The 18,142-nt window shown below is 41.8% G+C and overlaps 1 protein-coding gene across 1 annotated transcript in view; it reads right to left on the bottom strand.

Moving 5' to 3' along the window:
• TMEM163 (transmembrane protein 163) overlaps window positions 1-17,631 on the bottom strand; it is a 245,389-nt gene extending 227,758 nt beyond the window's left edge. Inside the window, exons 1-2 of the mRNA XM_077747882.1 lie at window positions 17,508-17,631; window positions 17,017-17,136 (exon numbers count right to left, since the gene is read on the bottom strand). Of these exons, the coding sequence (XP_077604008.1) occupies window positions 17,017-17,136; window positions 17,508-17,631 (244 nt within the window). The remainder of the gene's footprint in view (window positions 1-17,016; window positions 17,137-17,507) is intronic.
• Between the last annotated feature and the right edge of the window lie 511 nt (window positions 17,632-18,142).

Raw genomic sequence — 18,142 nt, 5'->3', positions numbered from 1 at the left:
ACAGGGAAGATCCAACATACATATACCAGAAATTCCTAAGGTATAAAACCAAAGCAATAGAAACAAAGTAATACTAAAAACCATAATGCATGCAATAAAACTTTTCTGAAATACAAAGACGTGAAACTACACCTCAAACCTGGGAAAAGTGGACCCAAGATAGTCATCACCAAGAAACAGTTTGGTAAAACTCTCAGACATTAAAAAAAGAAGAAAAGAAAATTGGTAATTATTTGGGTATACAAGAAAAAGATCAAGTCGCTTTTAAGAGAAAAAAGATCAGACTGTCAGCAAACATTGATACCAATGCTTTACGCCATAAGGCAATGGTGTATTATACTTAAGATATTTAGGGGAGAAAATGTGAACCAAGAATTTTACATTGCCAACATGACCTTTAAATATAAACGCCACAGAAAAAAAATATTGTAAACATGCAAGAGCTCAAGAAATACTGTTCCTATGAATTTTTGAGGAATCCAGTGGATAAAGAGCTGAAATGAAGCATCATATAAGAAAGGCAGTGACTATTAAAAATATATTAATCTGTAAAACTAAAACTACATGATAGTTATAAGGAAAACAGTAGAGTACGCAAGGTGTGTGTGATCTGATAACATAGATCCTATACACTGTTTTAAAGGAAGGGAAGGCATTAGAAAGAACACATGAAAAGAAAAATAGGTTCACTGATTGCCATATGAATAAAGACTGTGAATAAAAGTATATTATTTCAAATTAGATGCTGTGGGACAGGGGTGTGTGAGAGAAAAGATTACAGATCCATAGCATGGAATTAATTAACAGTAGCGCAACTTTGGGGGGGGAGAACAAAAGGAATCACATTAAAGGCTTAGATACAATGGTAACCATTTATTTGACCTACATCTTACTCACTCTTTTTCTTTGTAGTCTCACTTGAGGTTATTCTGTTAAGGTTTTTTAACATATAATGATATAAAAAACAGTAAGAACCAACACAAGCATATTCTTCACTCAGTTGTGACAAATGCTAACACTTCTTACATTTGTTCCAGAAGTGGCTGGAGGTTTGTTTGGTGGGGTGGTTTTTTTGTTTTTTGTTTTTTCATCACAGTTATGGTTGTAGCCCTCTGCATATCCTTCATTGCTCCCTTGTCTTCACCCACCTCACAACATTCACTGTCCTAAATTTAGCTTATCATTCCTATGACTGATGTCTTTCTCTATTTACATATCCACAAGCAGTATGTTGTGTTCATTAAGATTACATCACTGATTAGGTCTTACAACTTTTTTTAATCTCTCAACATTGATTTTCGGATCCCCCACCCCCACCCCGAGTTAGAGATTCTAGTTCAGCAGTTCTCAAGAGGGCAGTACTGTAGCCTAAAGGGCATGTTGGAAATCTGTACGACTGTCATTGGACTGAGGAGATCACTGTATTTAGCAGGTGGGTGGGAGCCAGGGATCTTTATATCCTAAAATATTCAAGAGTCTTCCACTATAAAGAATTTTCTCTTGTCCCACGGGGCTTTCAGATAACCCACAAGATACTCATTTAGGTGAAAAGTTAGCTTAGCATAGATCTCGAGTCTACTTTATCTGTATAGGAGAGTTTGTTTATCAGTGTATACTGGTTCTGTCCAGGAAAGTAACTACAGTGTAAATCAAGAGCACTGTGTGTTTGGTTTTATTCAGGCCTTTACAGAGAGTTATAAACCAATTCACCAATGGCAACTTCACTCCAGGTACTCAACACACAATACAGAACACGTGTATCAATCTGTTCTTGCAGCTGTCAAATTCGTGATGATTCTACACACGTATAACCAGTACACCTATTTAGCCCTTATTTCAAATGTCTTATATCAAAAAAAAAAAGGCCACAACATACTATGAGTCTTTTCTTCTCTTAGAGCCCAACTTTCTCATTATATGCAGGTGTAAGTAACTAATTCCTTAGTTGTATCTATTAATAACACCAAAACAAACATTTATAGATTCAAATATACACAATTTTCTTCATAATTACCTCTTTGATGTCTCCACTATATTTAGGAGAGAATACTATTTTTATAAAGGGTATGTATTGATAAGAGTTATTTAGTAAAATGGGTATATTAGTTATGAAAAGGGTACACGAAGTCTGATAAAACTGAAAACTTTACATGTAGATCAACTATATATAGCTCCACTATATTAAGACACTAAGACACTGCAGTTTGTTTTTATCAAATGCCCTGTTAATGGACATCATCTGTCTCCCTCCCAGTTTTTTGCGGTTTCAAACAAAAGTGCTATCAATAGTCTATATAATCTCCTGAAAAACATATAAAAGTTACATGTTTTATAAATACCTTTCCCCAGTCTTAGGGTCATCTTTTGTTTTATGAGGTTTTTCTCATGCCCAATGTTCTTAGTCTGCTTGTCGTTAAACTGAAGGATGTTTACTTTATGGATGTATATTTACTGATGTGAAATCTACTACTGTATTAAATTTGAATAGCGTCTGAGTGGGTCAGTCAGCTAAGCAGCTGACATCAGCTCAGATCATGATCTCACAGTTCATGGGTTCGGGCCGCCGGTCAGGCCTAGAGCCTGCTTTGCATTCAGTGTCTCCCTCTCTCTCTGACCCTCCCCTGTGCTCACTCGCTCTCACGCGCTCTCTCTCTCTCTCTCTCTCTCAAAAATAAATATTTAAAAATTTTTTAAAAAATTTTGGTTAAACTTGCTATAAATTTCTTGATGTCTGTGCTTTCTGTGTCTTAAATTCTAAAAATCTTTATGTCCTGGTCATAGGGATATTCTCCTATTTTCATCTCAAAGTTTCAAATTCTTGCTTCTCAGGTTAAGCTTCTTAATCCACCTGGAATTTATATTTGGGTGCATGGGACAGACCCTCATGTTTTCCACACAATCGTCCCAGTATCATCACTGTGCTCCCTGATGTGTGATGAGCAACGATGCCTCTCTCACCTATGGAATTCCCATGTATATGTGGTACTATTTCTGGACTCCCTATTGGACTTCATTGGACTACTGGAACCAACTTCCTTGGTCCCTAAAAATATCACAATCTAACTACCCTAGTTGTTTTTTTTTTTAATGTTTTACTTATTTCTGAGAGAGAGAGAGACAGAGAGAGAGAGAGATAGTGTGAGCAGGGGAAGGTCAGAGAGAGAGGTAGATACAGAATCTGAAACAGGCTCCAGGCTCTGAGCTGTCAGCACAGAACCCGACGTGGGGCTCCAACTCACAAACCACAAGATCATGACCTGAGCTGAAGTCGGCCCCTTAACCGACTGAACCACCGAAGTGTCCCCTAACTACCCTAGTTTTTAAAGTTTTGACAAGTTTTCTCCAGTAAGGAATTGTTTATATATTAGATTCCTTTTGTTTTTAACTCTATGAAATAGTTCCTTATGTCTGTGTCTCCTTCTCTCTCTTCTCCCCTCCCCCACACCTCAAAAAAGGAATATTTTAAAAAATTTTTAACATAAAAAGGGGGGGGGACCTGGGTGGCTCAGTCATTAAGCATCTGACTTCGGCTCAGGTCATGATCTCACAGTTCAGGAGCTCGAGTCCTGCATCATGTGAGCACTAGTTGCACCTTAGGTAAAAACATGAGCTCTGGGTAAGCCCACTTCTCTCACTTTCTCTCTCTGTCCCTTGTGGGATTCTCTCTCACGCTGCCCCTCGCTCACTTGCACCTTCCCTCTCTCTCAAAAATTAAAAATAAATTAAGTCTTCAATGTCTTCACTAATTTCTTATCTTTTCATTTACTGACTACTAGAAGAGATACAATAAAGTCTACCATTATGATTATGATTTGTTCATTTCTACCTGTAACTCCATCAATTTTCTGTTAGGTGCTTTGGAGTCTTTCTGATATATATAAACTCACAAATGTTCTCTCTGGGATGAACTGACCCTTTTGTTTACTGTTACATCCTTTAATGCCTAATAATGCTTTTTGTCTTTAAGTCTATTTTCCCTGATTAATATATCTACACCAACTTGATTGTTCTTACACCAACTTGATTTTGTTAGTATCTTCCAGATAGATCCCTCTAGTTAAGCCATTCTGTGACCTTAGGTTTTTAATTTGCCTCCTATTAACAGTATAGCAATGGATTTTTAAAATCCAATCTATGTCTGACTTTAACCTGATGGATTTAATCCGTTTATACTTTAAAATTTATTTTGAGAGAGCAAGAAAAAGAGAGAGAATTCAAGTGGAGTAGGAGCAGAGAGAGAGAATCCTAAATAGGTTCCATGATGTCAGTGCAAAGCCTGACACGGGGCTCAATCCCACGGATCATGAGATCAGGACCTGAGCCAAAATCAAGAGTCAGATGCTCAATCAACTGAGCTATCGAGGGGCCCCTCCATTTATGCTTTTTTAACTACTGAAATGTTTGGATTTATTTCTACATTTTATTTTGCCTTTTCTGTGCCATTTTTTTTCACTTCAGCTATCTACAGAAAAAAGTCCGTTTCCTCATTTATTTTCTTTCCCTCATTTATTTCCCTGGTTTGAGAAATACTCCATCCCTCCCATCAATTCCAAAACAGTCTCAGACACCCGTAAAAACACTACTATTTCCTCTCTTCTCTGCTACTGGAATTCTTATTTGTTTCCTTTGGAACTTTTCCTATCTTCCATGTCTCTTGTAAGGGAAGTATCACTTTGTGCTATATTCTGGGTAAGTTCCTCAGACTATATTTTGGTTCACTTACTATGTCTCATTGGTTTCTGATTCACTTACTATATTTTTCATTACAAATTGCTCTGTTGAACATTTCCAGAGAAATGTGGCAGCACAGTTCCTCACGTTTACTTTTGCTTCCTCTAAAACACCCGCTCAACTAAGAGTAGAGGGATTTTTTTTTTCAAGAAAACTCATTAGAAAAAGAAGATAGAAGAGGCAACAAGAACTATTTTTAGATGCTAGAAAACATATGGGCAAGTAGTAATTTATTTAACAGACTCCAGAAAGCAAATTCTTGAGACAGCCCTGTGAAAGCAAAAAGGCAACCCAATTTACACCTCAGGACACCCAAGAAACGGAAAACTGGTAACATGATGTAACAAAGAGAAGACTGAAAATCGTGTGCTTGGTTCAAAGCGTGTTGAAAAAGCAGTTCTCTAGATTCCCTCCCAGGCTCTACACCGAAGGGCAATGCCCTCACCCCTACCCCGACCCAACCTCTCCTATCAGATGACTGGAGGTTTATCCTCTGGAGGAAGAACAACAGCCTCTGGTGTGAGGGACACCAAGCTCAGCTAAAGGTGGGAAAACCAAACTGAAAATAGCAAAGTTAAGAATTTCAAGTAGAACATGGAGAGATCAAAATCTTCCTCCTCCACTCAGCTCCCAGAATTCAGCCACTCGGGTGTTCAACCTTCAGCAGATCAGAAGGCCTTTCTCTGGGGAACGTGAGCAGCCAAGAGGATGGATCTAGAAATATTAAACCAGAAATTATCCACCAAAACAGTCCATGTCACTCTGCGGTAAAAGCCACCACAAGCTCGGAGCTCCAGTCAGTTTAACACTCACTGTTACTGTGAGCAAAGTATCAAAAATCACCTCTCACAGAATCCCTCCCTTAACATGAATGATGAACCCAAGGTAGAAGGTGGAGGGGGGTGGGGGGGAATCTTGGAGGAAGACAAGAAATAAAAAAGGTTTTTTGTTTTGTTTTTTTTTTTAACTATCATTAAGAGTTTCTCAAAAAGATTAAAAATATCAATAAAATAAGAGTTGGATGATTTTTAAAAAAGGAACACTTAGACAATTTAAGACAAAACTTGACAGTAGAAATGCCAAGTTCAAAAGAAAGGTAGGAACATAAAGGTGAGTCAATTTCCCAGGAAGCAGAGCAAATAGAAAATGAAAGTAGGGGATATCTGGTTGAAAAAGACCCCACCATAGCAAGTCTCATGCAAAGAGGATAAGGATTTTTTATAGTTTAGGACTTTAATACTAACACCAGGAATAAGAACAGAATGGAGCAAAACTTCAAAACTCTTTAGGAACATTATTTCCTACTGAGAAATTTCTATTTAGCCATCAATCAAGTGTCAGGATATATAACAACATTTCAAGATAGAAAGCTTCACCTCCCGCGTGCCACTTTCCCAGGGAGCTAGTAGAAGATGCGTTTCCTCCAAATGAGCTTATACCAACCAGAGAAGAGAAAAACATGGTATTCAAGAGACAGGAAACTCAAAAGAGAAGAGAAATAAAGGGAACACCTAAAGAGGTGGTGAATCACGGGAGATCCCAGGGCGCAGCTATGCACCAAGTCAAAAGGGCAACCAGAACGAATCCAAGAACGTCAACTGGCTCTGAGGGATTTCTTCAAGGAGAAGAAGCTGATAGAATTACCTGTGCATACGAAAATACCACAAGGAAGTTGAGGTTGGAAGAGAAATGCTGAGTTCGACTTCAATAAGAAACAGATTCAGAGAAAAGCAAACACAGGAATAAACAAAACAGATATTAAAATCAGAGGGAATAAAAAATAGGGCAGGCAAGAAGTAATCATTCTTCACCATATGGCTCGGTGAGCAGGATTTATATAGTCATAATAATGCCAAGTATGGCTATTATGCAAGGATAAAAACTCAGGAAGTCAGCATGTTTGTATGGGGCCAGGAAGAGGGTATAAGAGTAAATAATCTTCCGTGGTGTGAAGTCAACAAACAATGGCTAACGACACACACACACAATCACGAAGCCTTATTTATACATATATAGTTGACCCTGGAACAACTCAGGGGTTAGGAGCACTGACCCACTGTATAGTCAAAAATCTAATATAACTTTTGATTCCCCCCAAATTTAACTACTAACAGCCTACTGTGGACCAGAAGCCTTGCCACTAACAAAAACACATAGTTTGTATATGTATTTAATATTGTCATCTTCTAAGAAAATGAGCTACAGAAAAGATGTTATTTAAAAACTCGTGAAGAAGAGAAAATGCATTTACAGTACTGTATTTATCTAAAAAAATCTGCATATAAGTGGATCCATGCAGTTCAAACCCATGCTGTTCAAGGACCAAGTGTATATGTAAATAAAAGAATCAATTAGAAGAGGTAAAGTAGTTGTTGAGAGGAAGACAGGGGAGAGACAGAGCAAAAAGAATTTATCATTTATCAGGTAATTCTCTTATCTGGAATTGGAGTTCTAATCATGCTGCTTGAATGGTTCTCAGCTCGGTGGACCTTTGCCCCAGGAGCTGTCCAATGTTAGACTGTGAGCTCATCTTTGGTAGAACTTCATCCATGAGACACTGCTGGGCCTTAGTTTAGGTTCTCCATATGCTTCGTTCAGACACTCCAGAAATTTTTCAGCCTCGGCCACATCCATGTTGTATCTCAGCTTGAGATTTCTTAGGCTAAGTGGGTAGTGTAGACTCTTATAGTGGATGCCATGGTGTGCCTCCTGGATCCTCCCTCAAGACCTGGGCACTCAGTTTCTCCCAGTTGGCAGGAATGCATCCTTCTCCTGAACTGCCCTATACTCTCTATAAAAGGAAACTTCTTCTCTCAAGTGTTAAGACTTCTCCCAAGGTTATGCCTCTCCCTGGGGCAGCCACCACACCACTGGTCTGGCCTTGCTTCAGTTAGACAACAGAAGGGCCATCCCAGCTCCTAACTCCCTATGGGGAAAACCTACAAGGCAACAGCACTGAAGTTCAAATTCTCACTCTACCCAATCCTGCTGCCCTTGCTCCCTTTCATGTATTATTCCTCACAACCTCCTCCAGCCCCCACCCCTAAGGCATGCACCTCCTACAGTAAATCTCAGAGTGTGAGTCTATTTCCTAATACATTGATCTATGAAAATTCCAAACACGCACATAGATGAAGTCAGCCTCATGGTTTTGATTTCTAGTGGAAGGCTCCCCTACCCTCACTCCACACAGAGCTATACAGAGACAGACAAGTTTCCTCATTGTCTTGGTCGTGGTTAGGTTTATTGTGGTCCACTCTTTCACTGAAGGTCAAGTCCTCTAGTGCACTTACTTTATTCTGAGGACTTAGTTTCCTCCACTACCTGGTACTGGCCAAGGCCATTGTTATGGACTGAATTGTGTCTCCCTTCTCCCCCCGCAAAATTTGTATGTTGAAGACCTCGATCCCCAGTACCTCAGAATGTGATCGTGTTTACATTTGGGGTCTCTAAAGAGTGAATGAAGTTAAAATGAGGTCACCAGGGTGGGCCCTAATCCAATAGTGTCCTTTTATGAAGAGGAAATTAGGACACAGACACAGAGGGAAGACCGTCCTCTACAAGCCAAGGCAAGAAGCCTCAGGAGAAAACAGCAGTGCTGACACCCTGATCTTGGACTCCAGCCTCTAGCATTGCAAGAAAAATAAATGTCTGTCTGTTGTGTACGCCTCTTGGTGTGTAATGCTTTGTTAATGCACCCTCAACAAACTTCTGCCACTATGTTCCAGCCCCCTGTGGACGTCCTCACCCAAGCCCCGCCTAGTGAGTCCCACAGTCTTCACGAATCCTCACCCCAAGGAATACCCCATATTCTGTATCGATAGCTCTAATTTTCAACTCATCCTTTTTGGGCAGCAGGGGGCTCCTGGGGACTGGAGAGTGTCCTTCCTCTAACACATCAGTGATGTCCTTTCTTGAATATTCTATGTGTCTAATGGAGGGTGAGCAGTTTCCCGGTCATCTATCCTACCCCACTGCCCTATTGTTTGCTCTGACAACTACAGAACTCAGCTTCCCAGTAGACCTGAGCTCTTCAAGGGGCCAGAAAGAGGGTCCCACTTCCCAACGTCTCTGTGTCACCCAGCACAGCAGACTGTGCTTGGCTGACAGGATGAACACATTCACTAGCTGGGAGGAAGGATGGGCAGTTGGGTATGAAGACGGTGGAAAGGGAAGAACAGGTTCCTTTCCTGGGGGCAGAAGGGTTCTCTGTCCCTCTGGCTTCATCAATCATTTCCAAATCTCACTATGCCTACACTTCAGGCCCCGGGAACAGGACACCAGAAAATAGCTTCTTGTCCAGAAGCACCTATACCAGAATTCACCTTCAAGAGACAACTCTCAGAGATGAAATCACAGCCCAGGAATACAAGCAGACCAGAAAACCCCTTCCTGTCCAACTGGCCCAACAAGGTGACTAGAAAGTGACTGAGAGGCAATAGGAAAGCCCCTAACCAATTTCCAACAGGGAAAATTTGAGCCCAGGGCCCAAGCAAGGAGAGGCGAGGACCTGCTAGGCCTATTGACGGGAGGCAAGGTGGGGATCACCACCCAGCTCCAGAGCCACTGCCGCAGCTGTGTGACAAGGACACCCCTGTGCTAATGACTCTGGCCACATTTTTAATTAAATGCTGTGTGCAGCATGCAGAAAGGGGGGGCAGGACACACAGGTAGAAACAGCAGCTGTGAGTACATCATCTAGTGAAGATGTGCCCTCCGGACAGCAGCAAGGGAGGCCCTGCCAAGAGAGCCTTGGGCCCTTCTGTCCAAGAGAAGCAGTGAGTGGAGGGAGGAGAAGAGGAGACAAGGGGCTCTGGCCTCCCCACTACTTACAAAGTAGAAAATATCCCTTTTGCAGTTTCCCCCTTATTTTCATTCTCTTGAAAAAGTCACTGTTCCTTTTTCTGGGATCTTTACCTGCAAACATGTATCCTGAACCTGCTGCAGCCATGGTGGTCTCAGCAGGGAGAGGTCAAAAATTACTGCAGGCCACCAGACACGTGAGTACCAACTGCATCAGGGGCTGAGAATATGGTTTGGAGAAGACAGGGTCCCTATCTTTGAGGAGTGTATATTAGGACAAAAAGAGCAGTAATTCAATGATTCGAGTATTATGTCAAGTTTCTGACTGACAGGTGCCCAGTGGTCTATAGGAACCAAAGATAATTTAAATCAGCATGGAGGGCAAGGAACACTTCCTGGAAGAGGTGATCTTTCATCTCATTTAAAATTTAACAGGGAATCACAGGGCGCCTGGCTGGCTCAGTTGGTTGGGCATCCAACTTCAGCTCAGGTCATGATCTCACAGTTCGTGGTTTGAGCCCCACCTGGATCCTGCTTCAGATTCTGTGTCTCCCTCTCTCTCTGCCCCTCCCCTGCTTACACCCTGTCACTTAAAAATAAATAAACGTTAAAATTTAAAAACTAAATAAAAAATAAATAAAATAAACATTTAAAATTGAAAAAAAAAAAGATTGATCAGATGTGGGGCACCTGGGTGGCTTAGTCGCGTTAAGCATCCAGCTCTTTTCAGTTCAGGTCATGATCTCACGGTTTGTGGGTTTGAGCCGTGCATTGGTCTCCACGCTGGCAATGCAGAGCCTGCTTGGGACCCTCTCTCTCTCTGCCCTTTCCTCACTTGTGCACACATGCATCTGCATGTGCACTCTCTCCCTCTCTCAAGATAAATAAATAAACTTTAAAAAAAGATTGATCAGATATAAACATTAGGTAGCAGAGTCCTGGGAAATTTGTAAGAAGCTAAATTGCATGGAAATCTCTAGATATCTTTTATTTCTATGGATTTGAAATCTCCCATTATTCTATGTGATATAAAGCATTCCTAAACCTGTAAAATGAAGAATTTGAAGGTAAGAATGTTTGAGAGGTTCCTGGCTGGCTCAGTCTGTGAAGTGTGCAATTCTTGATCTCAGGGTTGTGGGTTTGAGCCCCATGTTGGGCATAGAGATTATTTTAAAAATGTTTGAAAACTTAATACTCCCTTCTTCCCATTTTAGCCATGGTAATTCTAACCATCATCACCCCCACTCCAGGTTTCCCATCTCAGAAACATCTAAAAACCCTGAAGCATCCTGATTTGGGTTTTTCACACCTGTATGCCTATGCTGTCAGCAAATCCTGTTGGTGAGCCCTTAATGTTGTCTTCCTAGTCTGACTTCCCCCTTCCCCCCAACAGTGTTTTCTAAACCACGGTCATCTCTTTCCTGCATCTGGCTCTAGCACCCACTTGCTCTGTGACCCAAAAAAGGAGGGGTTGGCACAGCTAACCTCTAAGGTCCCTTGATCACACTGTCTCTCTCTGTCTCAAAAATAAATAAATGTTAAAAAAATAAAATAAAATTTAGCTAGGAATCCAAGGGTGGGGTCAAGAACAAAGAGCATCTGAGGCCAAGGGCAGAGCAGGTGCATGGTGTTGGGGCCAAGGGCAGGATGCAAGGCGTGGGGTACTACAAGGGACATTTGTGGGCTGGAGCGGCAGGAAGATGGGAGGGGAGGAGTCCAGCCAGGAGGGAGGGGCCAAGACCACCGGGAACCTCATGGGAAGCAAGCAAAGGGATCCAACTGAAATACCACTGTGTATTCCATGTGCCCTCCGTGAGCTAGCACACTCAGATGATCCTTGATGATGTGACCCTGAGGGCATGAGGGAGGAATCTGGGGGCAGGGAGCCCCGTCAGGATGAGGTTCCCCACCGCATTTCGGCCTCTTCTCCCCTCCTGGCTTCCACCTCTCAGAAGGAGCATCCGTAGTTATCATTCACCCTGCACACTTACAGAAGCACATTACCCCCACTGAACACCCCCAGGATGTGGCTCACGAGCTTCCTGCCCACATCCCCCTCACCGCGTCACACGCCTCGGCGGTGGCAGCCAGACGGTGGTTGGGAAGTTGTTCCTGAAGGTTCTCCACATCAAATCCATTTCACACAAAACTGTGAAAACAGCAGCCTGTGAAGAGGCCCATGCTAATGCCAAGACCAGCAAGGATAAGACATCCTATCTAACATAAGTAGGACCAGAAGCCGTGGGTCCCTGGGCTTGCAAGCGCACAGATAATATCCTGAAGAAGATACCAGGCACTGGCAACAAAGCCTGTCCACAAGGAGCAAGATCTGGAAAAAAAAGAATTTAGGATGGGACAGAGACCTGCACTCTGTCTTTGGTCTCAGGAACTTGTATGATGTGCATATACTGTTTTTATCAATAGAAAGATCAGCAAACTACACAAAGGATCTTTCTACGAGCAGAATGTAAAGTGCATGTTTAAGGGACATGGCACAAAAGACTTAAGCCTCACTTATGACATTATCTAACGGAGGTGGGGACACAATGAGAAAAACGGGAGTGAAGAAAATACACTGGGTGATGGGGAACACAACTGTGGGGGATGCATCCAGTCCCCGTGTTCAGTGAGGCCTCTTTGAAGGCTAACCACGTGGAGATCCGTGGGCAGATGAGCTTGCCTGAAAGACATGCTCTCCAGTCCTGAGGAAAAGTTGGGATGTCTGAGAAAAGGGGGCGAAGGCCAGGTCAGGCCTGAACTTGCAAGTCACTGTCACTATTCACATGTTACTCTCAGAAACCACCGGAGGGCGTCATGCCTTCCCTGTCCCACCGTATGTCAACTGAGAGATTACCTAAGAAAGTTCTCAGACCTGCTTCGCTGAGTTTATAGAAGACACGTGTGATCAACTCTCCTGGCCTCACAATTTAAAAAGAAAAAGAATTGGGGCACCTGAGTGGCTCAGTCGGTTAAACGTCTGACTTCAGCTCAGGTCATGATCTCACCGCTTGTGAGTTCAAGCCCCGCATGGGGCTCTGTGCTGACAGCTCAGAGCCTGGAGCCTGCTACGCATTCTGTGTGTGTCTCTCTCTCTCTGCACCTTCCCCACTCACGAGCTCACTTGAGCGCTCTCCCGCTCTAAGATAAATAAACTCTTAATTTTTTTTTTAAAAAGACAATTAAGTACATCATCCAATCATTTTTAAGGGACAAGGATTCACACTAAAATCAAATACATTTTTAAATCCCCACATCTAAAAAGAAAATCACCCCTTTCAAAAAATTTTTGTAATTCTTAAATCTATTGATTCACTAAATTTTTGAGTGAGCTTTTTCTGAGAAGATCTTAGTTTGGAGTACTTTTTTTTTATTTAATGGAGCTAGGTATCTTAGAAAAGGTTTTCCCCTGAGAATGTTTCAAATATATCTTCATTCCCCACAGAACGTGTATTGAGTGACTCAAAATTAACTTGCACTCATTCAAACCTCAAAAACGAGTCAGAATGCATTTTCCTAAATCATTCCAATGAAGACATCTATGATGTGAAAGCCTTGAGTTTTGAAACGGAACTTCTGTTCTCTTTCTTGCCTCATTATTAAAATAGACTTTTGTCAAAGTTTGTCCCTAACACAATTGCCATTTTTCATGCTGCCTACCAATCATAAACAGAACCCGTTTTAAAACCAAACTAGGCCTCTTTCTGCAATATTCAACATGTATTACCATCTGGCTTTATAGCCACATTTTTAGTGGTTCAAAAATCTCTTTATTAAGAAGTATTATCACAAATGGTCCATATCCCTTTCAAAGCACACATTCTTGTCAAGATACTTTCAAGTCACAAACTTTGAAAGCTCACTTAATTTTTCAAACTATACCAGACATGTGAATGTCAACCACAGTTACATACACAAATGATTTATCACAGGTATAACTCGGTAATACTGACCAAAGCTAGTTGTGCCATTATGTCTGTTAGGAATTACTCATCTGAGAAAACAGAGCAGACCAACATACCTAAACATGTGGAAGCTTAACAAGAGGTGAAGAATCTTTATTTGCAATACATCCTAGGTTAAAAAAAAAAATTAAAACTTATGAACCTTTCCAGTTAACTGAGAAGAGAGGCATCCCTAAAACTTATACAATCCATCACCCTCATCATTTCCAAACACACAAAAAAGACAAGAGCATTTCTTTAGAAGATGCTCAGAAGAAACGAGCATCCAGGATAAAATAGCAATTGGCAGGTAAGGAGATCAAGATGGGAATTCCCAGTGACCACAGTAGATGCCACTCCAAGACACTCCCTTAGCAAGAGAATGGCCATGATGAGGCTCGGATGGTCTCCAAAATGCTTCAACTCTTTGTAAAATAAATGAGATCGAAGCCTGGTATCTAAAATTAACCTTTAGATCAAATTTACCCTTTTCTAATAAATATTTTCCTTCCACGTGATTTTTAAAAAAGAGGGAAAACGTTGTTGTTTTTAATCTCTCTCGGTTCATTCATTCAACAATGGCAAGACATACCATCAACACCTTCTTCTTATTGCCATGATTATCAGCCCCTGTTGACACACACACTGCAAAGATATCTCTGCCATCTCAAAGCATCACAGGTAGTTATTCAACAGTAATTCTCTTTAAAAAGACTAACCGCTCTATAGGGCGGCCGGGTGGCTCACTTGTTAAGCATTGACTTCGGCTTAGGTCATGATGTGGTGGTAAGTGAGTTCGAGCCCTGTGTCAGGCTCTGTGCCCACAGCTCAGAGCCCGGAGCCTGCTTGGGATTATGTGTCCCCCCCCCGCCCCCTGCTCCTCCCCAGCTCACACTATATTTCTCCCTCAAAAATAAACATTAAAAAAAAAACTAAAAAATAATAAAAACAAAGACTAACTGGTCCCACCTAACCATTTCATTGGATAATGCATGAGTTCACCAAACCAATCTATCCCATTTCATCCCACTTCTCTGTCAACCCCCTCCCTGGATAAGAATATTGGGGAGGGGAGTGGGGCTCTTGTGACAATTTTTTAAAATTATAATGAGGCGCCTAGATGGCTCAGTCGATTGGGTGTCCGACTTCAGCTCAGATTATGATCTCGTGGTTTGTATTTCAAACTCCTCAACAGGCTCCATGCTAACAGTGCAGGGCCTGCTTGGGATTCTCTCTCTCTCCCTCTCTCTCTTGGCCCTTTGCCCACTTGTGCCATCTCAAAATAAATAAATAATCCTGCTTTGGATTCTGTGTCTCCCTCTCTCTGCCCCTCCCCTGCTCACTCATGTGCATGTGCTCTCCCTCTCTCCCTCTCCCTCTCTCTCTCTCTCAAAAATAAACATTAAAAAATTTTTTTAAGTCTACCAACATGTAAATCTAAAAAGCATTTTAAATACTTCATATTACAAATACATTTAGGAATCTAAAGGGTAAAAGGAACAACCCTAAACAATACAACTAGAGAGGACCACAAAGGTTTCAAGTATGACATACAAACGCGCAGGCACACATGCAATGCAGCTACACATGCAGCGCATGCATATACACACACACACGCACACGTGCTCGCGCGCGCGCACAAACACACACACACACACACACACTAAAGGTACCCTTCATAGTTAAAGTGGGGAAAAATAAAACTACATTTTTTGGTTTAACTTGAAACCAACTTGGGAATAACTTGAATGTATTATAGAAATTAACACAGATCATATTACAAGCCAATGCCAACATTTTATAGGCAAGAATTTAGAGGATTTAAATGAAATACTTGTGACAGGGGTAAAATCATTTTAAAAGCTTCACAAAGCAATATTCTAATTCCATATGCATTATGCAACAGTCTCTTCCTATTCAAGGATATGGAACAACATTTTCAAAATAACCCACTGATCAGGCCTAACATATGAAACCACCATTTCCTCATAGTTTCTCCTGATTATGAGATTAAGAACATCAAATGTAGAATTATTCTGCCAAAGGAAAGGCTTGCTCAGTATTTCTTCACATTCATGTCCTCATTCAAACACCCGGTATGATACAAATCAAAAGAGCTCTATTAGGCACATGGACAAGTCTGAGTAACTCTTATTCTATTGGCAGATCACCACCTCTCATTCCATCCCTTTCTTTACATATGTAAATGATGATGTCGATCCAGAGCCCACCACCAGCCATCACAACCAAATTACACTCCAGGGACATCAGGCGGACTTGTTATTCTTGCTTTAGCATTAAAAAAAAAAAAAAAAAAAAAAAAAAAAAAAAAAAGGAGGCAAGAGGAAGGAAGGAAGGAAGAGCTATTTTCAGGAATCAGAATTTCTCTTGATTAGATTTCTGGCTCACTGTAAATGTTTATACTCTGAGATGCATTACCCTCTGCTTCTAAAATGTTTGGCTTTTTTCTAGAGCCAAGATATGGTACAGTGTTTCCAATATAAACTGCGTCAAGTAATATATGCCTAGTTTTGCAGGGAGCATTTGGTCAAATTCTAATATTGCCTCTTGGGAGCCAACACTAACTTACAGGAGCCAATCTAATTGTGCAGGATAGAATTTTAAACACACACAGCGAAGTATCTTCCAGCAGACACAGCCCTTTCTTCTCTCACTGAGGGATGTCACAGGAGACATCTTGCATGATACTACTTATCACTAAGAATATAGCTCTTTCTGTTAAGGTAATAAATTAATCACAAAATGCAGAGAATACATTCCTCTTTACCCCAGCATTAAACACGGTGGTTTTTACCAAGGCGGAGATGAAGCTTAATGTCATTGCTTAAGCTTATAAACCACTGCACAATTAATAAGAATAAATAGCACATGACATTTCTTTAGGCTGCAAATGTTAGCTGAGAAAATGCATGTCAGAGGGCTTCCTAACACCCAAACAGGATTATCCACAGACAGAAAGTAGATTATCCGGAAAGCGTTCAATTATTTTAGTTTTTCTTGATTGTAATAAATGTTTTTGTTTGCGTTGCCAGTGAACACTCGACAGGGGACCTCCCATTTCTCTTTCATTAAAAGGTGCACATGATTGTCATCCAAACCTTACACAGAGAGAAGGGGCAGGGGCGGGGAGAGGGGGTACTGTAATATTGCACTCATCCGGTTGCATTAGGCTCAAAATACAAATCTCAAGGATAGATCTGTCACATGTCAGCCCAAGCTGAAGACATCCACCAAGAGGGTATTCTCCCTATTCAGCGGGCAGCCAGAATCCACGGCCACAAACCAACATACTGATGAGAGACAAGACTCCCAGTAGCCCTCTCCCCTTCTTAACCACCTCTTCCCTCTGCAGAGGAGAAAAGCCATTTTACTAATTTATAAGCACCCTGACTCTCTTGCCATCCACAAAAATTTACTCATCAATAATCGTCAACTAAAAGCAAAAGCGCATCCCACAGGAGTCAGAGAATAACACGCACCACAGCAGCACACATCGATCGGCAGGACTGCGGCTACTTACTGAAGGCAGCCACCGCCAGGGCCAGGGTGACAATAATGGAGAACCAGGAGACCCACAATGCCTTCTTTCGGTAGTTCTGGGCTTCGTGAGGTTTGAGTCGAGTGCTGCTTTCTAGCAAGCCTGACAAAAACAAGGAGAAAAGGAAGTTAGACATTTCCTTATTAAGAAACCCACAGCCAGAGCCACACTTTCTTATCCAAGGATTGCAAACTGACAGCCCGTGGGCCAAGATGTGTTTTGTTTGGCCCACACTGTGTTTTAACAATTAGGAGAGTTCACATGGAAATCAGGCTTTCTGGCGTCTCTTGAAAAATCATAGGCTCTAACAATACGGGGCATGGATTCCTGCAGGGTAACAGCGCTTGTCCACTTTAGAAGGAGCCCACAGACCCACTCAGGGGATCCTGACCGGTCGTCCCCTGCCCTACTCAGCTATGTCAGTGTTGCCCTAACAAGGCCCCTCAGTTAGGAAAACAGCACAATTAGCCCACATTCAACTGGGCATTCAGGCTCCTCAGCTGTAGGCATTGATTTGCATTGATCCACCAGCACGGCCCCAACTTGGTGAAAGAGGCTTTTCCCAGAGCAAGAGTCCCGGACCCCCAACACCCTCATTGCTCCCTTCAACACTTAACAGGAAGCGGAGGAGGATTCCTCTTTGATCACAACCAATTTTAGGTCATCGGGCGTAAAATTATAGGCCATGTTTTCTTCCCTCCTCTTTCTGCTCTATAGTACGCATTGCTTTGTACCAACCTACGTCAAACAACCCTCGGGTTATTAGAGAGAGCTAAAACTGGAGGTCGCTTTCTGGGCAGGCCATGTATAAGAAAGATCTGATTTTGCCTCCGATGCTTTCAACGCTGAGGGTCCTTGACACCAATAGAAATTCATGATGTCTTAAGAGGCAATGCTCAAGCTTCATTTGCCTTGGGTTGAGGACTAAAGCATCTCCAGCAAGAACCTGATTTATAGTTGTTTTTTCTCCTTTGAGAATAGATCATATATGGCATCTCTTAGTTGCCTGAAGAACCAAATTCAGTCATGCATTCTGTATCACAGGACCTCATACCAACATCTCTGGCTGACTAGCCCACAATATACCTTTCAGAGGTAGAAGAGCTTC

This window comes from Crocuta crocuta, unplaced genomic scaffold, assembly GCF_008692635.1.
Source record: "Crocuta crocuta isolate KB4526 unplaced genomic scaffold, BGI_CrCroc_1.0 scaffold427, whole genome shotgun sequence".
In the NCBI taxonomy this organism is placed as follows: domain Eukaryota; kingdom Metazoa; phylum Chordata; class Mammalia; order Carnivora; family Hyaenidae; genus Crocuta; species Crocuta crocuta.
Note: the sequence above shows the minus strand (reverse complement) of the source record. Positions and strands in the feature narration are given on the sequence as shown.